Below are 23,463 nucleotides of genomic sequence, written 5' to 3' on the forward strand. Positions count from 1 at the left end.
TTATGCACATTTTAAGCCATATCGGATAGTTTTTTTAAGTACATACTTAATTTTAAATATTTTTAGGATAAAGCCAAAGGCGCTTTGAGGTATCGACGTATTGACGACTTTTTATTGGTTCATTAAAATTCAATAATGAAATTTCAGCATCATTATTATATATCGGCTGCGATATTCCATTACGCCAGGGTCTAGAAAATTTTATTAATAAATTCTTGGGGGATTTCTTTTCCCTGGACCATTTGTTATGCAACTCGTAGTTACGGTTATATAATTTCATAGAAAGATATCGCGCGGATTTATTGTTTGAGTTTTTGTGTTTTATTTTTACATTTTTTATTAATAAGAGATGATGGAATCGAGATGTATATAAGTGATGCAAATTTAAACTCAAGTGAGCTGGATTTATTCTTTGATTTAAATTCTGTACTTGCTTTAATAAAAGTTAAGTTCGGAGTTGAGATAAGATTGTATTTAAATGAAATGGGGGAAAAATTTATTTATTGAAATCAGAAAGTTTTTTTTTGTTGGAGGTACTAAATGTTTTTTTAATTATATCAGGAAGTACAATGAAATAAAATACTCGCCCACTTTTATTTATTGATTTTGATAATTTTTTTTATTTTAAATTCAGGATAATTAAAATTGAAATGTACTTTAAAAAATACCTTTATAAAAGTTATTTTTTCATTGAAGTTTAACTAATTTTAATTGAGAGAAACTCACATGAAAAATCAAATATTATTTTATATTCAATTAATTTTAAAATTCTCGTAATTTGTTTTCAATTTCGCGGTAAAAAAGTAATTAATGAATTAAAAAAATATCAATTTAATTGTTAAATAATTTCCGTTTGTCGAATAACTAAAAATTTATTTCAACTTCTTTTTTTGATTATCTCTGAAAACGCAATGGAAGCCTCGTAAATCCACAAAAAATCCTCGTACAAGGTTAAACAATTCCGTTAAATTTAAAACCACTGAAATTCAAGTTTTCTTTAATAAAAATCGATTTATGCTCCAAAAAAAGTCGATGTATTTTATTAAAATTCAAAATTTCCTCTAGTACTCTGCTATTGTTCGTCATCTGGCGAAAATCATTTTCTATCCTAACAAAAAGTTTAACCATTTTTATTTGCCCATAAAAAATTAATAAAAAACCACGAGCTCTCTTTCTACCCATCGTGAAAATATACAGGAACGAAACCGAACATGCAGTATACTGTATATGTATATAATATAATACCACTGGGATGACGTATTGAAACAGTAAATTTAAGTCAACATGAAATAAAGTACACACCGTACCAGTGAATGAATAATGTGACGCAAAATAAATAACACCTTCAAAAACCCATATCGTATCTGTTATGTATCGTTATCGTTTCATACAATATCATACATTATATCACATGTCATTTCTTAATATTTCTCGGTAAAAATTACCAACAGCAAGACGTATTTTTTCGAATTCTCCGTGAAATTTCCTGAAAAAAGACTACACTCAAGACCATATTTTTCTTAAATAACATATGTCACACATGCACTCCACATATGTCAAAAGTTACCTTTCCAAATTTTTAATACAGACTTGTGGGTATTCATCGGATATGAAATTTCATTGTCAGTTAGGTAAGCTCAATGAATTATTTTTAAATAAATTTTTATCCGTCATTGTACATGATAATAATCCGACAAAGTACTCGATGAAAATTTGATTTCTCTTGAATTCGGGATAACATTATTGTATTTTCCGGTCCGTATTTGACGTTGAGTATTAATACGCATAAATTAATTCAAAAAGTCTAATCCGACGTATCAAACATTCCTGATCATTAAAAGCAGAATAATATTATATTAATTTCACCGGGGAATATTGAGTATTATTCCTCGTAAATTTAATATCAGCTTCACCGATAAATTTTTAATGTAAAAGTAATTTTAATTAATTGGTGTTGAGTTGTCATAAAAATAAAATTTAATTATCGTGTAGTATAATATGGAATGGAGTTACGGTTAAATAATACGCAAAAACATTTTAATTATTTTAATTAGTGCTACAGGAAAATTTTGATAATTACTTTTCTATTGTACGCAATTTCTATTATCTTAATTATATGATATATGCGCGATAATAATAATAATAATAATAATAATAGCTTAAAAATTTTTAACTAATTAATCTTGTTAATTTGTTAAAAAAAAATAATTTTAATAACAATAATGGTAATACTAATAATGGTAATAATAATAAACTAGTTTTCTAGGTGGCTTTGAAGTTAATTTCCTTTGTTTTATACTTTTGGTGAAATATTACTATAAAATGAGAAATATATGGTCGAGTATGTGCCTGAGAGTCGGTATATATTTATATAAAAGTTTAAGTTCATAACTCGGAATCGTAAAGCACAGGTCTAGTCTCTAAAACTCCTTTTAGACAAGCGCTTATCTAGAAGAGCATCAGAAACTCTGACAAATCGTTTCGGGCGATCTGTTTAAATCTCTCCATGTTGTTCAGTCTCTGGAGTGCCGGGAAACGAGCTCTCGGGAAAAGAGTTTCCAGGGCGGATAGGGATAGAGACCAAATTTTGCCGGGGAGGTGTTACCCGCTGCTGAACAGAGAAAGAGCTATAGATTGAAATGAAGAGTTGCAAAGTGGTGTTTTCAAATGGATTTACGACTTTGCGCCAATTGAGTTATCGAAAGCAAAACACGTTTTATACCTAGTGAAACTTGTTTTTTCATAATCTCTGTCAATATTTTCAAATCCGTTTATTTTTTCACCGAGGAAAATTACCAAAAGATATAAAGTATAAACAGAATAAATATTCTCTGGCTTTACGTTCTCTTCTGTTCAGTTTGTTTTTCCATCTGTTTTCCAATCTGTCAAATCATCTCCTTTTTTTTTTTTTTATTTTTAAATATGTTGTAGTACAACAAATCTCTGATGAACAAACCCAGTGTTTTCATGAAAAAAATAAATAAAAAAGGGTAGTCTGGAGCTTAGAGGCAGGATCTCTCACGAACCACTTGATAAATCGAGTCGATTTTTTTTTATTAGTTGTAGATTTGTGCTGAGTATTAGTCAACAAAATATCACTATTGTTTTTTTTTTTTTTTTTTTTTTAAGAAGAAATATTAATGAATAATTTGCTCAGTCAAATTTTTTTCCAAAATTTATGTTTTAATCAGCAGTAGCGAAATAAATTTTTTTAATTTTTTATTAAAATTTTTTGTAATAAAAAATGAAGTGATCAAACTTTATAAAAATTGAAATAAATTTTTTTTATCTACAATAATTTTTTTACGTGTAATTTCCAGGTGAAAAAAAAAATAATGATTTTAAAAATAATTAATATTATAACCGATATCGTAAAAGACTCAGCACTTTTTGACTAAAAAAAAAAAAAAAAAAAAAAAAAAACTAGCAAATTAGCTCCTCTCATTCTCCCACACACTTACACTCTCACGGATGCATTTATATATACATTAGATAGATATATGAAAGGCACATAGATCTAGCGCACTCGGTGGTTTCGGTGGTAAAGTCCGTTCAGCTGTGCTCGAAAAAGAATTGAGAGGAAAATTAAAAAAATAGTACGCCTTCATCACCCGGATAAAAAATGGAGCACTTCTGAATCAAGTATCTATAATTCATTTTAAAAATAGAAAAAAAAATAAAAATCTTTGGACAAAAAATAAAAAACAAAAAAGCATTCACAAAAGATAACTTGGTACTATATACGAGAGGAATTGAAGGAAAAAATAAATTTAAAAAGCATTTAGTTCGTAAATAATAGTCTCATTAAAAATATCATTTCGAAAGTACGCGAGCGTATATTTTATATTAATTAAAAGACAACAATAAATATGTATATTATATGAATATATGGCCGAACGTTTCCATTAATTATTTTAAATTTGCGAAAATAAATAATGTATTCGTTATACAAATCCACAAGCTGAAACATATATTTTTGTGGTTAAAAGATAATTGATAAAAGAACGAATATATGTTGTAACTCGCCGGAAAGCCCACTAATTAAATTTAACAATATATATATTTTTTTTTTACTGCATCCCCAAAAAATAAACCACTAATGATGGCAAAACCGGGAATAATCGTGCAGTGGGTCGTTGATTTTGTATGCTATTGTTGTTATTTATTTGCGTTTGTCTTATTTATGTTATAATACAATTGTAATTAATTTTTCTTTGAATATAAAATTTTATTGAATATTTTTTTTGAGTTAATATGATGTCTGATGGACAAGCGATACGTCAAAAGTAACGAGAATCTTTTATATAGAAAATTGAATTTCCTACGAAATATGTCTCTTATCATTTTTCGATACCTCCCATATTTGACTCACAATTAAAAATGAAAATTTCACAAAATTTTTCCAATAATTTCCGATAAAAATTCACTCAAAATTAGCAAAAATAAAATAAACCAGCCCATAAAAATAATCTGAATTACCTAAATAAGTGCTGTTGGTTAAAACCCAAAACAATTTAAGCGGATCAACCATTAAATCACAGTCATCCCAGCAGTTGGCATCGAACAATATCACCAGTAAATCCAAACTTAGTCAAAGTAGTTGTAACAGTAAAAATAATTATTGTTGCTGGTAGAATCCACGCAACAAATCTTGAGAGCTACTTTTATCGAACCATTTATCAGCACCATCGATTAACCCACACACTAGAACTCAAAGTAGCAGAATAGAATCCAAATCCTCAGAGTTTATATCGTCTGGTCCCGTATTTTACAAATAAACTGTTCAATAGAACAAAGTAACACTGGCGCCTCGAGTATCGGCTCCACTTACACTGAGCTCTAAATAAAAGTTTACTCGAACATCAGAGTCCCGAGGAACCGCGGCACCGTTATCGCACCTGTCAGAAGCACGTTCATTTTTCTTCTTATTTTTTTATTTTATTATTTCTCTATTTTGTTACCAATAAAAAGCAAACTAGTAGAAAGTTGTTATTTTTATGCCGTTCTATTGCAATCAAATCACATATGACATATCTATGTATGTATACATGTATATAAACACATATGTCGGCCTATATATCGCAAGTTCATAAAACAGACCGCGTGTGTGTCGCGACTAGCGAGCTTTCGCGATGTACGATATACGGTAGCGGTGGTACATAAGGGTGTCAGGCAGAATCTGCGTGGATAGTACCAAGGCGTCCTTTGTGAACCCCGCAGAAGAGGTAAATCCATTGCGCTTGCGCAGGAAATCCGCGGGGCGCACAATCTACCCCTCAGTCAATATACTGTGACATGAGCTAGCACGCGGTGAAGGGTGGGACTCCTGAGAGTGAGAATGAGTGTGAGAAAAAGTCAAGGAAATGAAATCTAAGATGTGTGAGTGGAGTTTTAGGGTGGACCTCCCTCCTCCTCCCCTGGAGTTTGCTTATAACTTTGAATATGACTTGGAAAGTGACGGGTGAGAGATGAAGTTTGGTAAATCTTAATATCCAGATTTTTGACACTCTGCTTGATGGAAAAATCCCATCGGTAAATGGAGAAATTAACTGGAGGGATTTAAAATTTTTTTTTGATTCAATTTTAAAAATTTTGAGAGTATTATTTAGCGTAAAAATATTAAGTACTAGCTTTTACCCGCGGCTTCGCTCGCGTTGAAGTGCTTAGATATATATCAAAGATCATTACATTCCGATAGAACTGAATCAATGTGATTCAGTATTTAAAAATTAGGTTTTCTATAATAAGCCCTGAAATAATTATTAACTCACTGAATAGTAGCTATGGACAGTGTCTCGAATAGCTTAACCGGTAGAGCCTTTAGCGCGTAACCAAATGGTCCGGGTTCGACTCCCGGTCTGGGTTGTCTGAATTATTTTTTTGGTTACCGAAACATTCCCACTGATTAGGGTCTCCCCTTTCTCTTTATTCTTTCTTTCCCTAATTCCCAAATTTGTCTTTAATGCCGAATTTAGCTATGGATTATGGCTAGATTTAATTTTAATATTAATTAAATAAATAAATAAGAGAATTATACCATAATTAAGCTATCCGAGGACACTGCCCGTAACTACTATTCAATCATCTAATAATGAATACAATTTTATATTAATTAGAATTATTATTATAAGAAATCACCTAAGATTTTATTTATAATTAATAATTAGGTTAACCTATTCTAATAGGTTCTTTAATAAGAGTTATAATAATTTAAAATTATTATAGCTGAAGCTACAGTCAATAGAATATCAATTTGAAGGCTTTGAAGTTGCTAGATTTCCAAATTTTTTGACAAACAATGTGGGCCAAAATAATTTTTTTTTTAAATATATTTTTTTTTAAATAAAAAGTATCTTATATCCTTTTTAATACCTTTGAGAATATGTGTACAAAATTTCATGATAATCGGTTTATTTTTGACGTGAAAGCGTAACAAACTTACATTCACATTTATAATATTAGTAGGGATTTTTAAAAAAATAATTTTTTTAGTTAGAATTTTTTTCACTTGGAGCAAGTTAATACTTTTATTATCAATATTCAATTTTATTTAAAGTATCTCACCATCTATTGTGTCATTTAGTAAATCGTATACATTACAAATGGATAAAAAAAGACAAAATCGATTTGTATAAATTCATAAGAATGGAGTAGAGTAAATAAAAATCTATAATTCGCGGTTGAAGTTAAAGGCGAAGAGAAAAGTAAAAAACAAGTACGATAAATGTGAGAATAGTGTAAAGAGTAAATAGAGTGACATTAAAATGCATATTTTATAAATAAATAAATAAATATAAATGGATGTCCTGCGGGTGCTATAACGATGGGAGAAAAAAGTAAACAAAGGTTTATCATATCAATGAACTGATGAATGGTAATTCAGTGGACTGCAACACACAGATGAGTAGAGAGTGGAAAGTCGAGAAAATAAAGTTTAAAGCGATAAGAGATGTTTGCGGGTATGTGACCCAGGAGTCACAGGCAACAACACGGTGACGCTCTCGGTCCTCTTATCGTTATTCACTCGAGGACTCCCTTGTGTGTTACCCGCTCTAATATATATAGATGTATCTGTAGTACGTATAATGGCGTAGTAGGCCAGAACAGTCTAGTTTGAGAGCGAACTGTGTGCAGTGTGTGCTGGAAATCCATGGAAATGCGTAGAGCTTATTGTTCTCACTCTCGTTCTCTAGTCGCCGGTCAATTGTCGCTGGTGACGGGGGACTGCCCGAGCTCTTTGTCGGATCTATTATATGGGAGCTGTGTGTGAAGTACTTTATTAAATATACTCAGGTCGAGCATTTAACTCTAGATCTATCATGAGCTCGGGTCATGCTGAAATTATTGTTAGGGAAAATTTAAGGAATGGAAAATTTTTTTTTTATAATAATAAGTATTATTATTATAAACTTTAGAATTCAAATTCTGATTTAAATATTGGCGATAAAAAAAATTCACATCAAACTTAAATTACACTTTTTACTGTATGAATAATGAAAATATCAAAAAAAAAATTTGAAATCTTAAAATAATAACAGTGCACGGAAATAGTATATTACATACCTAGGCCAGTAAAATAAGAAAAGTCTCAGATCACATGTAATTGTTGGCCGAGGCGAAGCCGAGGTTTACAAACATGTGATCTGAGGCTTTACTTTTTACTAGCCAAGGTATGTATACTATTTTTCTGCTCGACGTAGCCGGAATGTGGCAACTTTGTTAAGCGCAGTGGCCAGAAAGTTGCCACTTTCCGGCCGGAGGGCAGAAAATCCAACTTTCTGGCCTTGGGTTATAATATACTATTAGTTCTGATAACTCAATGTTGTTGAGCTCTCAGAGCTCTACGGGATTGTTCTCAGAGCCAAACGGTATAGTTGGGAGTACTCTATGTTGCGCAGTATACTATAGTGGAGTGCGCTGACAAACAGAATTATTTGGTTACTCAACCATATTATTAAAAATATATGAGGACAATTAAGTTTCCAGTTTATTTATTTAAGGAAATAGGTTTTTTTTTTTTGTCGAATTTAATTTCGTTAGAACAGTTTTGTATTTATGGTTTTTCAAGGTTCATTTGCAGTGACTGTTAATTTAATTTATTAGTTGAATATATTGTGATAAGTAATAAGTTATCGGAATACATTAAAAAGACCCCATTTAACACAAAATAAAATTTGTTTTCGTTTATTTATCTTTTCTTGCGCATATACGGTAGTGATTTTATGTCCAATATTTATTGATATAATTAAGAAAATAAGATAATTTTGTGACGACCATATTTTTATTTTACAAATAATTTTTATTTGTAATATAAATTCTATTATTATTATAATACTATTCTTATTTGTCATATAAAATTATTGTTGGCAATGTAAATTTATTCTGCCGCATTTATTTATTAAATTATTAATGCTAAATCGTAAAAAAAATTATTAAGTAGACTGCCAAAAATTTGTTATAGTCTCAGAACGATCCTGTAGAGTTGTGAGAGGTAAATAACGTTTAGCTCTCAGAGCTCAACGATGTAGAGTTTCAGGAGCCAAACGGTATTGTTACCATAAGAATACGTTAACCTACTGGAACTTTTTACAACTAACTAACTACTATAGAGTTCCTATAGCAAATTTTTTTTCTCCGTGTGGTTTTAAAATTACACGCCAAAATTATTATTATTATTATAACCTTAATTGAAAATTTTATAACTCCATTCTTAATAAAATTTCGCAATATTTTTTTAACGCTTTCATTGAGAATAAATTTTGAAATTTTCTTTCTTTACTAAATCACTCTCTAAATTCAAATGCTAAAAAAAAACCCCTCAATCATCCGCCTATTACCCACTTCACACAATTACCCTCTAAAAATTTCGAAGTGTAATCAGTTTTTGGCTCCAGAGTCTTGTAATTGGTAATAATTTATAAAAAAGTTTCATCAAATATTGACTCACTCAGCGGAGTTTCCGTAATAAAATTTAGTTAAAACGCGAGGTAGACTTATATTTAAATAGGAAATATATAAAGTGAAGTTTACATTTAAAATCCGCAGAAGTATGCACTGAACATTGTAGTTATAAAATATTTTTTTTTTTTCCGGCGAGCATGTAGGTACGTCAGTTTGAAAATTGTCAGAGTGGATTTTAATACCTTGAAACATGAAAATCAAATAAAAAAACGGGATAAAATATTTCTCAGTACTTTTAACTCTTCTGCGTACATGAGCAAAGTAGAGTAGAACATTCTTTTTTATTTTTTAAATATTTAATATTTCGTCTCTACGAATTTCTTTCCCGACTACTTATTTATTATTATTATTATTATTATTATTATTATTATTATTATTATTATTATTATAATTATCACTATCATTAATATTAATATTGTATTGCATAATATAGCCTTACATATTACATATATGAGTGTGGTTTTCCAGGACATGTATACTTACTGTATTACGTAAATTTCGGTTAGAATTAGGGTGGAAATAATTATTCGTATCTGTATATAATATACCAAGTAAACTCCGGAGTAAGTTGACAAATAAATTTTAAACACGTGGAAGTAATTATTTGAAAACATAAATTATCATAAAATTAATTTTACTTGAGTTTAACAGCGTTAAATTATGCGGATTATCAAAAAGCAATTATTCGCACGCCTTAGGCGCGAGCGCTTCTCTTTGTGTGCTCTGTTTTCAAAATGTTAAACTTTGTCATTTAATTTATCAATAAAGCAGGTGTTTATAGATTTAATAGTCGACGTAAACATTATATTAACGATTTAAAATGTCAGTACAATGTCATTAGCGGATAGCGGATAGCGAAAAACAAACGGTATTGATAATAAACTCAGGAACAATTTGCGGTAAAGTTACGTGCCGTTTTGTCACATTGACGTACATTGGTCTATACAAATAATTACCGGTGCGAAATATGCCAAAAGCATTTATTGTTAGTTTCACAACAATTCATTTAGCATCATGGGAATTTGCCGAATTTATAATGACGTGCGCTGGTTATTTATACTGTTCGGGCATTGTCTCTTAACAATATAAATTGTCCAGTACATATGGAGGTTATATGTGCTAATTTTCTCTTCTCTCTTTACTTTACAAGCACAATAGTAGCTACAAATAGCGGTGTGTTGGACTCGAATTGGCTGTGTATGACGCCCGGGTGAGCATACTTGACAGATGTTTATGAACAATGTCAAAATACTGTTTGTGGTATTAACAGAAAATTAATTACACAAAGTGCCGAGTTGTATACTAGTATGGTAAACGGTAGTAACAACCTGATTATACATGCATTATTAATTGTTCAGCCGAGAATTGTTTTAGAAGCTTTTATACTTTATTAATTGTTATCCTCTCGTACACGTGACTGTTATACTTCATAAGAGGTGATATCATTTAATTGCATTGTATTTAATTTAACAAATTGAAAGAGAAACTAATTGATTGAGAAGATATATTCTTACAAAAATTTTAATCTCTAATTATGGCTAAAATATTGAAGATATGAAAAAATCATGATACTTTTTAAGTAGAAAATTTAATTTCCTACAAATAAAGTTCTTATTAATTTTTCCTTATCTCTCTTCCTTTTTTCGGGATTTGAAGTTTGAATTAATAACTGAAGTCATAGAAATTAACCATCAGTTTCAAAAGTTTAAAATTCAATTTTTGGCTAAAATATCAGAGATACAAAAAATCCCAAGGAACTTTTTTGGAGAAAGTAAAATTCCTTACAAATAAAGTCCTTAGTAGTTTTTTTGTATCTCGCTTCCGCTAGAAGAATGATTTAATGTATATGAAAATTTTTTTATCACAACTTTCTTAGTAAGATATTTCTGCTAAAAAGATTGAATACTCTTATATTGATTAATTTCTCCAAGAATATTCCACCCAAGTCCAAAAATTAGTATTCATTACAAAAGTTTCCCTAAGACAAAACGAATTTTTTCTTCTCACAAGCGATAGCAAAGAAACCACAAAGTAATTAGCAGCTCTAATTGCACACTTGTTAATACTTTGAGTTACATTCAAAATTTAAACACTCTCGAGCGATATTAATTGTATACTTAATACTAAACTTAAATTTAAACTCACAATATAGTCATTAAAGCCAAATCCATAAAACTTTTAAAGATTCAAACTTTTAAAAATAGTAACAAATCCTTGGCGTATTTTAGGTACATTACGCTAAAGTATATAAATGTTTGGCAAATAATTTCCTTCTGTTTGTTTTGGTTCTCTTAAATATTATTTTTCCCCTTTTAAAAAGTAAGCAGTATACCTACTTTGTTTGGGTCACGGTATATCAAGTTTGGAAATATGAAAGTTTCCTCAGGCGTTACGGTTTCAAAGAAGTCGTGGAAAAGGTGATGAACAAGTTCGTAAAAGTTGATGATAAGGAGCAAAAAGTTTTTTTTTTTTGAATAAGGTACAAAAAAGTTTTAGTTTTTTTCAACCGCGCTGAAAATAATTTGAAACTCCTTTCTATCTTTCACGTCTACTTTTTTCGAGTAATGAAATTAGAAGCTTAAGTGATATCGGGGATTTACAAAATAGATAGATTAAATTTTTCAATAAACAATAATCCAATGTAGCTGGATGATAAACTGCATAGACGGTATAGTCGACTAATAAAGTAGAATTTAATTACCGAAATTCAATTACCAATATTTCATCAGTACGTCAACGTCAATCGAGATATTCTGAATAGTTTATTGATACGACGATGCACACATATACATATACATGAACATGAACGCGTGTGTTTTTATGCTGTATTAAATGTTGAGTATGATGGATGGCTGCTATAGATGGAGTTTCTAAACTCAATTTTTTTGCATGTACACGGAAAAACATAAATAGTAAATGCAACATGATGCAGTCTTGGTAAATAAACATGATGAAATCATGTTGCATCCACATGATTTGTCATGTTTCGGCTACATGATAATCATGTTGCGATAACATGATAAAATCATGTGGATGCCACATGACAATCATGTGGCAGCAACATGATTATCATGTAGCCTTAATAGCATGAAATTAAGCCGCAACAACTAAATATTTATGCTTCAAAAACATTATTTATTATAAAGTAACTAGGTTTTTTAGGATTCATAGTATTGCAGATGACAATAAGAGTAAATTATTGAATTATACAATTTGTGAACGATATCTTTATTTATTCAAATTATATACAATTCTTATCGCCAATAGCTTTGGTTTGTGATAAAAATAATTAAATTATTATTAATTGTAATTATTTTCGTATATCAAATGCAGTTTGACTTCGCGAAGTTACAGTAGATCGCTGTCTTCTTGCGCATGCGCAGTTGAAATGCTGAGTGATTGGTTCACATTTGAATAAATTTTCTCGCGGAGCTTTTTTGAAAAATTTTATTCTTTTCTATGAAAAAAAATTTTTACTACGTACTAATGTTTTTGACTAAAAAAAATTTGTCAAAAAAATAACATAATTTATTTAAGGGGTTAGGTGTAGTCAGACATGACAAAATGAGAATTTTTAATCATTTTTTTTTGCTAGCAAATCATTTTATTTTAAAAAAGTAATAGTATGGCATCATTACTCAATGTTTTGACTTGACTTCACGAAAATTTGAAAAAAAAAAATTAATTATTTCACAAGTTATGGCTGTTTGTGTTGACCTAATTCAAAAAAAGGTTCTTGCGGTGACCATCATGAATCCTTGAAGATTCATATAAAATCAATCGGACAAGAAAAAATAGTTTTATTAATAGATAATCTAGTGCCTGATCGATGCTTTTTTTTAACATTAACAAAATGGCGGCCTCAAGAAATTTTTCTCTAGATTTTAGGGAAAAAACCAACAGTTAATTGTTTATAAAAAATCAAAATTTTTAAAGAAAAAAAAAAATCCTTTGATCAGACACGAGATTTTTATGTTTTATGAGAACTGTATGAGTTTCATTGAAATCTACTGAGCGGTTTTCGAGTTACAGTGGTCACCAGTTCAAAAAACATAGTTTTGAGAAAAACGCATTTAAAGTTTTACACTTCCTGTTCTCGAGCGTTCTGGAGTGCCTGAGCGTCCTTTGTTATTTGTCGAATAACTCGAAAAGTATTTGTCGGATTCACTTCAAACTCTCAGACAATATTCTTAAGATATTACACTTGAGAAGGGTTTACATTTTTCTCTCTCTCGCCCTCTATTGGACAAACGGAAGTATCTCTGTCATACTTGTACAACAAATGGAATCTTAAAACGCATTTTATGCATAAATAAATGAAAATTTTCCAAAAAAGCGCTTCGCTCTTCGATAGATAATTTAATTATCTATCGAAGAGCGAAGCGTTTTTTTTTCGAAATTTTATCACATACATAAGAAAAACACGTTTGAAAATCAACTATAAATCGATCTTAAAGAAAATGCAAAAAAAAAATCGATTTTTTGAAAATCCTGACTACTCCTAACCCCTTAAGCAAAAATATCATTACAAATGATTTAATTTGATAATTTACTCTAATTTTCATCTACAATATTATAAATCCGAAAAAATCTAGTTGCTTGATAATAAATAATTTTTCTGAAGCATAAATATTTCGTTGTTGCAGCTTAATTTTATGCTATTAAGGCTCGTGAAAATCATGTTGCCATATTAAAGCAAATTTTTTAAGGGAGTTGGGAAAGAACGGATAGGGGAAAGGGGGGGGACCTACTCAGTGGGAATTTTTCCGTAATTGAAAAAATAATCAGACAGCCCAGAATACCACATAATTTTTCTCATTCTACCGCAACATGATTGTCATGTGGCATCCACATGATAAATCATGTGGCATCCACATGATAAATCATGTTGTTGCCCCATGATTTTTCTCATGCTATCGAAACATGATTTTCTCATGTTACCGCAACATGATTGTCATGTAGCCGAAACATGGCAAATCATGTGGATGCAACATGATTTCATCATGTTTATTTACCAAGACTGCATCATGTTGCATTTACTATTTATTTTTTTCCGTGTAAGTGGAGCACAAATGGCCGAAATTCATGTAAAATTGTTATTTTTGTTTATTTACACACTCATTGAATTTCACTTTATTCCGACTAAATAAATATTGTCGAATATAAGCCTCAAATATCGCTTCCGCGTAATATCGGTTTTTTTTTTTTTTTTTTTTTTTTTTTTCAATGTAATCAAACGAAGCTATTGACAGCAATGAATTTTTTTCATGTTTTTAGTTAATGTGTGAGTTTAAATGCATGACAGCACCAAATTTAGAAAAAAAATCCAAGCTTCCAGTTGTCGGAACACAGTTTCAGAGACTGAATTATCAACCTTTTATCAATTATTTGAATATGAAAATATGAATTCTGCAAAACGATTTCGCTAGTGTTTTTATTCCGTACTCGATGTATTTTTTTAAGGAATGAACAGCAAAAATGTTGGTTGGACATTTGAATTCACTCAGACTCAGGAAAAATTCTGTTTTTTTTTTTTTGTGGCAATCGATGAAATATGCTTGGAAGAGAATTGGCGGTCTAATTAAAAAATGATCCAGTCATACATTTTCCTGGAGGGTATTTTTTGATTGCAATATTTAATTGATTTTTATTAAGAATTCTTTTTAATTTACTTTTTTTTTTTTTTCATTAATAGAGAATTTTATAGTGGTTAGATAATTTGTTAATTTGAATGTTGAAATTCGAAATTAATTATCGATAAATAACGAAATAATTGGAGGTTGTAAACCCACTAGAATAACTTTGGTAATGATCAATGAAATTGAAGGATAAATTTTGAAAGTTAACAGATAACATATCCATAAACTGGAGACTAATGGTAATGATAATGATATTAGTGATAGTAAACTACATTAATTAGTCGGGAGGGTTCTTGGACAAAGGAATTTATCGATTGCAATATTAATTAGTTGGTAAAAAGTCCAGAGAAGCATTATCGGAACAACTTAATTATCCCATTGGTTCGATTCTGATAAATGGATATTCGAGTAAGAGAACTGAGCTAAACTAAAAAAGTTGTGTTGAAATATTTATCTCGATAAAGTATCGCAGGGAGTCGGAATGGAATGGAACTGAAAGTTATATTTTTGAGAGCCATTCTCTGAAATGTTCTCTCGTACTTTGATAATTTAAATTGAATTTATAGTTATTATTTCTATTGTGTTATGTTATATAGACAGAGACATAATAATCTCGATTTACGGTTAGATATTTATGGATAAATATGTGAGTTGTCTCTGTGTTCTCTATATTATTATCATTTAGCAATATATGTGTTTTATTCAGCTCTCAGTTTGTTGTTTAAGTACAATAAACGATATTTATGGATTTTCGAACCAATAACCCGAGAATTCTAAGTTAAGTTATGAATTTGATTAACATTAATTGTGGTAGTCTCTATTGATGTAAGCTGCACTTGCGCAGAGATTAATTTCCCTCGAGTAAAAGGGTTTTCTCGTATTGTTATGTGTGCTACCATAATGTGAAATTCCATTTCAAAATAACATTGTAAATTCCTCTTTTATTGATTTATATATACATGTATATCATTATACATACATTTCATTTAATAATAATAATAATAACAATAATAATAATAATATTTAAGGTATTTAATATATCTATATGTACATATATATATATATATATATATATATATATATATATATATATATATATATATATGTATATATGTATATATATATATATATGTATATATATATGTATATATGTATATATATATATTTGACTCGAAGATCGGTTTTTATTGATAAAGATAGATAGTTATTATTATTATTCTAAGCCGAAGACTCCCAATCCAAATTCTTGAAGAATGACTAATTTTTGATTATTACGTCTTCACCATAATTTAATAATAATAATAATAATTTCAAAAAATTATTAATATTTAATTTATTTTTTTGGAAAGAGAGAGAAGAAAAAATCAACTAAGGTAAGGCAAGTAGTCCCAAGTAGCAGTTAGTAAGTTGAAACTTTGGTCTGTTAGGTACTCTTAAAGTAGTCAACAACTCTTGTAACCACTTTGTGAACTTTTTTTCCTCACCAACCGCAGTGTAGGGTGGAAATTGCTTTATGACTTCAACCCCAAATTCAACATTTATTATTTATGACCCGACGTTTAAAGGCCGCTTGGTTAGTTTCGAGACCAATTAAATGTCAAAAACTTGAGGAATTCGGATAATAAATTTTATTCTGCAACTGAACTGATTCTTGTCGTCAATTTATTATGATTTTGCCCTGCTGGGTTGCGTTTAATCTAATTTAAAGCATTTTAAAACACAAGTGTGAATTTTCAATATTGAACTGTAGTGATGTTGATTACTTTAATATTTTTATCAATGTGTTGCTTTTCATATGTTTTGAAAATTTAGAAAAAATAATAAAAACAATCATAGAGGATAAGTAGACCGGGTTTTTCAGCGAAATAGTTCCGAGTTATTACATTTTTGGCGTATTTGTTAGAGTATTGGAAATTTTATTATCGCTCAAAAGATTTAATTCAATAGCAATAGCAAGTAGTATCTAGTACTTTTATCGTATATCGCTTTAGTTCTGTTCCGGATAGGATCTGTGCATAGTATGCGAGTACACCAGCAGAGACCGTAATGATACACTGCGCAACTATTATGTATATACATATATACGATTCAATTATACGGCACCCCATCCATGTATGTACGACTGTATTGAATATACATATGTACCTTGTACATGTATAGTCGGCAAAAGAAGGTTAATTTATGGGTTTCCGTGTCAATAAGCCAAGAGTAAGTTTAATTCAGGAAGTATACATGTATTATTTTATGTTTGAGCTGAGTACTTCTCCATGCTCCTTTTTTTACTGATATATAAATTTAAAAGTCACTTTAGAAGCAAAACCTAGTAAATAATCCAGCTTTTTGTGCTTCAATGATTTACAATTAATTTCAAAACTAACAGAACAATTCTTCATCAACTCTCTGAATTGATTCACGGAGGAAAAAATATCGTTAGAATAAGGATACGTATCGTTATTCTGACTATACGCCGTATAGTCATTTGTTTAGAGATTCACGCTGTATAGCCAATTCAGCTATACAGCGAATCATCAAAATGACGATCCATATCATTATTTTAGCGTTACATTTAGTTACATATTTAGCTATATATATTGACAAGAACTATACTCTGTATGCTTAAGTCAAACAAATGAATCCTCAAATCAGCAATCCGGATCGTTATTTTAAGGAAACGTCATTTGAGGATACGTTGGATAGTCATTTTAACAATATTTTTTTTCCGTGTTGTATAACTTTAACAAAATAGCGGGTTGACAAAAAAAGAGATTGATTTTTTATGGAAATTTTAGCCTTTAATTGTTTATAAAAATGTCAAATATTTATTGATATTATTAATCCTTGGATCAATTACTGGAAAATATAATTAAGAAAAAAGTGTAAAAATTATAGACTGATCTTATCAGCCGTATTCGTGAAATTTTGCTCACTGACTTTGTAATGTACATTAAAAAAATGAAAAAAAATTGCAAGTGAGTATAACTTCTTATATAAAGAGAATTTTTGGAAAAATTATTACTATAAAAATAAAAATAAAAGTTTATTTAATAAAAAAAAATAAAAAAGACTCGAGTTTGATAATTAAATTTTTTCAAAAGAATGTTTTGAGAAAAAGTCATTTAAAGTTGTTTGTTATAGTTTGTTATTACAACTTAAAAAAAAAATACTTATTCGATTTACATTAAATTTTCTGTGTACATACTTAAACTTATCTATTTTACTGAAATAAAATTTAATAAAATTCCACATGCGTATAATCCTTAGAAAAAAGTTATGAATACTGAGGATTTAATAGGAATGGTGTTTTAATTTTCGCGAAAATAATTAATCTTCAGTTTCATTTAAAAATATTTCATTAAGTTCACAGTTGTGATAAAAACCGATTCTCTCATTTGTAAGTCTGTATTTTCTGAAATTAATGTAGTTGTCTCTTGGCAACCTGAGCCAAAAGCTTAAGTCATAAGCGCTGCTAATTGTAGTTTCCATTAAAAGTTACGCTCAAACAACTCCCGACTTTTTTAAAGGCCATAAAAAATTTTTACTGATAATAATTTGATTAATTTTATTTACTCTTGATTTTTATCAGAGTTTACTGCGATTAGTTTTTAGTTCCCGCAAAATATGAGCATGAATGTCGAGAATAATTAAATAAAACAGTTGATGGGTTATATATTAGTGAAAAAAAAAAAAAATTTAAACGCTTGATAAAATAGTCAGATTTAGTGAAAAATATTTGGACATTTGAATTAGAGTATTACTCCGTGGAAAATAAATATAAAAATAAAATGTAAATCCGGATTTGGTTCAGATTGAGATTAATTTTATGGGTACAAGTTTTATGGATTTTCCGATAATTGGTGTTGCCTTTTCTACCATTGAACGACTTGTCTCTCGATGAATTTCTCCGTGAATCAAAGTAGTAATTTCGTTGGACATACAACCGATATTCATAGCCATTGTACACATGTTTTTCTGCTGAAACTCAGCTTTATATTTACGGGAAAACTCGCAAAATATATCACGCTGCAGATGCCCCGTTATTAAAATTTATCGAAACTAATAGTTGCTTTTCCTCATATACATCCTCTGTAACTGTACATACATCTATACAAACGTGCACTATGACTATGAGAGTTCTGTTCAGTTAATGTTTACGTCCACGTCAGCTTTTATTAATCAACTACCAAGACTCGACGTGGACATTACGCTTCATTGTTATATTGCATTGTTCTAGTATTTCACTATCGGCTTTCATTTATCTTCATTACCTTAATTAAGTGCTGCGATACAACTAATTTATAATTATCGTCTTATATAATTGAATAAAAAAGAAAATGATCTTTAATATCGATTATAATTGAAATTATTATTAAATAGTTCAAATTTTTACGCTTGATTTATCATCAATTGCTTAAATTTTTAATTCTGGCTAAAATATTAAAAATATGAAAAAATCTTTTGTGTAGTAAATTAAATTTTCCATAAAAAAAGTCCTTATCACTTTTTATATCTCGCTTCTTTCCGATACAATAATTATTTATAGTTAAAAACTAAATTTTTTGACCAAAAGTAGCAACAAATAGTCTGCTTAATTTGAAGTGTGTAAGCAAGTAACTCTGTTCATTAAGTATGTTTAATTAACCCGTTTATCCATTCAGGATTAAATGCTCGTGAAATCCCATTTTAAGTATGTTGAGAGTATACTAAATACAAAATCGGTAGGTCTCTTAGTTTCAGAGATTCAATGAATCAAAAATAAGCTTTTATATTTATTATCAACAATCATAAAAGTTTTAAATTTATGTCAAAGAGTTTTAAAATAAAAAAAAAAAAAGATACTTTTTTATTACATCGTGACTCGGGAATAAAATTTTTATTTGTTCGCCTTTAGTAAATATTAAAAAAAAAAAACATTAATAAATAGGGTATTAAAAACAAAGTCGATCATGCGAAAAGTTAAATATTCTATTTAACCATTATACGGAAAATATTAAAAAGCTTATTTATATTTCACAGAGGCGAGCATTCAAATTTCGTTTAATAAAATTTTTTAAAGGGTAGAAAAAATGATTAAAATTATTTGATAAGGAAGATAATCTAAAATCTCAAGATAAGACACCGTTAGTATACTATAGAGAGATACTTTAAATGTATAGCCATAATCGTGGATTTAGTAATTTTATTTGTGTCTGCACTCTGTATACATGTACACAACAGGAGAAAGGGGAGGGCTCTTTTATCTTATATATTTGGAGCATTGGAGAACGTCACGGTGCTTTACTTGGAAAATAAAACCGATATCCACTTTTCAGAGCTGATCCTATAACGAGATTTAAACGGACAGAACGACAGGCTTTTTCGTGGCATTCAAAACTTTTCAATAGGATTCCCAAAGCATTTACTGCGACAACCGAATACTTTTATGCATCATTATATAAACTAACAAGGCTGGCTCCCACCCTCGCTATATATATAATATACTTGACGGTCTAGGTGTATATAGATGAAGAAGAGCGGCATTATGTGTGCTTGACGATAGTCCTCGTTATCCGTCTTAGTATCGCAAACTTTCCGCCCTCAGTTGACACTTAACGTTAAAATGTTTTTGCGAAATTTCGTCTTGCAAATCTACTTTATCTTCCAACTCGGATCTCCTGACTTACATCGAGACTCTCACATATAATACATATGCGCCATAAATCTCAAATACCGTTCACATTTTTCACCCTTGAATTTTCTTAAAGGAAACTAACCTGTGACAGTTGGATATAGAACCACGGCTATCATATGCTCACGTGTCATATTTGGATTTTATCTATCTTGTTTATACCATCGGTGGCTGGCTAAATTTAGATTTCCATCTCGGGATCAACTATTTTTACATTGCTCTTAAATGGGACACTCTTTTCTTGGGATTTTAATATTCATTCGTTGGGTTTCATCTCAGGTGTTATTATTATTAAAAAATGTCAAATTTATAATAAAATAATTGATTTTTTATTTAAATTAATATTCTGTTGGAATGATCGAAGATACGAAAAAATGTACGCAGACCTTTTTTAGAGAATTTAATTTTTTGTTAAAAAGTCCCCATGTATTTTTTCGTTTTTAAAACAGAATATTAATTTACAAAAAAAAATTATTATTATAAGATACGACAAAAAATGTTTAATGAAATAAAAAAAAAAAATTGTATTGTTTTATCTTAATTCTTAATAATTTTATCTTCTGTCAAATCAAAAAAACAATGCGTATAAATTTTGCGAGGAGCTTTAACTAAGTCTGAGATTAGTCGAAGATTAAGTTGATACTAACGCATTATTCTCGAGCGCAAAATTAAATGGAAATTCTTCAATGTATTATAAAATTATTAAATTATAAATCACTTTGAATTGTTTATATTATATTATATTATAAAAAAAAATTCAATTTTTCCAATGCGATGATAAAAATCAGAGATACATTTTTAATTAAAATATTTCAATCGTAACTAAAAATTGATAACAAACAAATATTTTGTTGGATAAAAACCGCAGCCTTTACGAAAAACAAAAAATGAAAAAAAATTAATACATCAGAGACATTAGACCGCTTTTTTTATATTAGTTTGCCAAGGGCAGTAATATCCCGAAATATTTTGTACATCTCAAACGCAAAGGTCCAATTTTTTTTTATTAATAATAATAGTGGGGTCGATAAAAGTAGGAAACGAAAAAAATTTCTTTTTTCCTCAAAGCAAAATTATTTTTCTTTTAATTAAGCTCTAAGGATATAATTAATAAAAGAAAAAACCGATTTTGCGCATTGAACAGAAAAAGGGATTTCTTTATTAAAAACAAAAATTCCCATATTGAAAATAAGCTTCTTCCATTCCTGCAACATCTTGATCCCGTCGAACAACAACCAATAAAAAGTATAAACCGAAAGTTTAATATTGAAACACCTCGTGGATATTTAAGCAGATTTAGAGCTCTGAAATTATTAACAGTACAGTTGAGCTTTAGTTTCTCCCTAGTTCAAAATTTGCGGGCAACTAAATTGTGCTGATGTAAATCCTTCAAAAAAAAAATTAATGAGCGTTTCTTTCATAGGATTCAATTCTATGAATATTAAGATGGATTTAAGTTACACAGTTTTTTTTTTTTTTTTTTTTTCAATTCGGTTATCTTACACGGAGAATTAAGTTTCAATGCTCATTATGAAATCTTTAATTTGATTCCAACAAGTTTTATAATTATTTGTTGCAACGAGTAACTTAATGGCGTAAGCTGATACTGAAATACAATTTTTCAGTATCAGTCTTCATTGTGAGATTGACTTCTGTTCAGGTGCTCAAATTACTGAAATGATCAATAAAGCTTTTCTTGAATTGAATTTAATTTTAAAATGAAAAAAATTCAACAATTCTTAATTCAGGAATTTCTAGATTTATCCTGAAAAATTTTAATCTCAAATTGTGGCTAAAAAATTAGAGATACAAAAAAATCATATTCAATTATTTTTTTTAGAAAATTAGATTTTTCATAAAAACAAGTATCAATCAATTTTTTCGCATCTTCCTTTTTTTAGCCAGAATAATACTTTAAAGTCAGAAACTTTTGAATATTATCTATTTTCTACAAAATTAATATTTTTGCAACTAATTTCCTCTGAATTTATTTTCTCAGTCATATTATCTCATGTGTATTATTAACGATTGCCAGGCCGGGAGTTTATTAGTGAATAATTGCTCTAATGAGGGAAAGTAAATTGATAGTAAAAGTAAACTCGTCGCTTGACGTTGATTTGTTGAAGTTTGTAAATTAAAATAATAATTTTGGGTTTAATTCTGAATAGAGAAGATTGAAAAGCGAGGTATTAAAGCATCAAGAGGAACTAAACTGTGAAAATAGTACAAACAACAAAAGTTTCCACGGTGAAACTCGTAATTCCGAGAAACATACTAAATCCAGTTTGAGGAATTAGTGAGAAAATCCGACGAGAGAAATCCGTTTGGGGAAAATTTCAATGTGAAACTAATTCCTTCTTGCGAATGTAAAATTCAGTTATTTTATTTCGACGAGCTCGGCTCTGCACTACATCCAATTCACCATCTACCAGTTTTCCTCTTTCACTCGGCCAATATTTTATTTTATTCGCTTTAGCAAATATAATTTTTCACTCCTATTTATTTTATTAAACTCTCAAATAATACAATATAGAATGTTGAGTATTGAATAAACTCACCAGAATTAGGTTGCCCGTTGCTATTGGGTCGTGCTGATGGCGCTCCATCCCGAGCTTCAACCTCCAAAGCGTAAGCTCCTTGCTTCTCGCGATCGAAGATCACTTTGGTAAATATTTCTCCAGTCTCACGGTTGATTTCAAAGTAATCTTTTCCTTCATTTCTGTTACTATTTACCACGTAATAAGTTACCTGGATAAACAAACAAACATTTTTATCGCTTCGTTAATTATTTATCAACTCTTGTTTATTCAGTATTCCTACTGACCTTAATATAAGCTCAACAATTTTTTTCCCTTAAGTACGACCATTAAATCTTTAACTTTAATAGCTATTTGCCGTAAAATCTTTTAGCAGTGAGTAATAATTTTTGTTTCAGCGTAATGGATTACTTTAGGCCTTTTAATATTCATTTATTTGAGTACTTTATAAATATTTCAACAGGGTTGTTAAATTTTTTTATTACGCTATTTTAAAAGCTCGGATTTTATAAATAATATTGTAAATTTTACACAAAAACCAGTTAATTTTTTAGTAGAGAAAAAAAACTTTTTTTTAATTAAATATTGATTTTCTAGGGAGAAAAAAATTTATTTAAATTAATCTTTTTAGTTGAACTAAATTTTTTTTTTTTTTTTTTTT

At 29.2% G+C, this 23,463-nt stretch overlaps 1 protein-coding gene across 7 annotated transcripts in view; it reads right to left on the bottom strand.

The window, feature by feature from the left end:
* Positions 1-23,463, bottom strand: part of LOC123273180 (neural-cadherin) — a 118,457-nt gene that overhangs the window by 39,149 nt on the left and 55,845 nt on the right. For 6 of the 7 annotated variants that reach the window (XM_044740460.1, XM_044740458.1, XM_044740456.1 and 3 more), the window contains one exon: positions 22,824-23,013. In XM_044740460.1, coding sequence (XP_044596395.1) covers positions 22,824-23,013 — 190 coding nt within the window. Of the gene's footprint in view, positions 1-4,479; positions 5,178-22,823; positions 23,014-23,463 lie in introns of those variants that run through there. The other variant, XM_044740462.1, reaches the window with a different exon arrangement.

This window comes from Cotesia glomerata, linkage group LG10 (genome assembly GCF_020080835.1).
Source record: "Cotesia glomerata isolate CgM1 linkage group LG10, MPM_Cglom_v2.3, whole genome shotgun sequence".
Classification (NCBI taxonomy): domain Eukaryota; kingdom Metazoa; phylum Arthropoda; class Insecta; order Hymenoptera; family Braconidae; genus Cotesia; species Cotesia glomerata.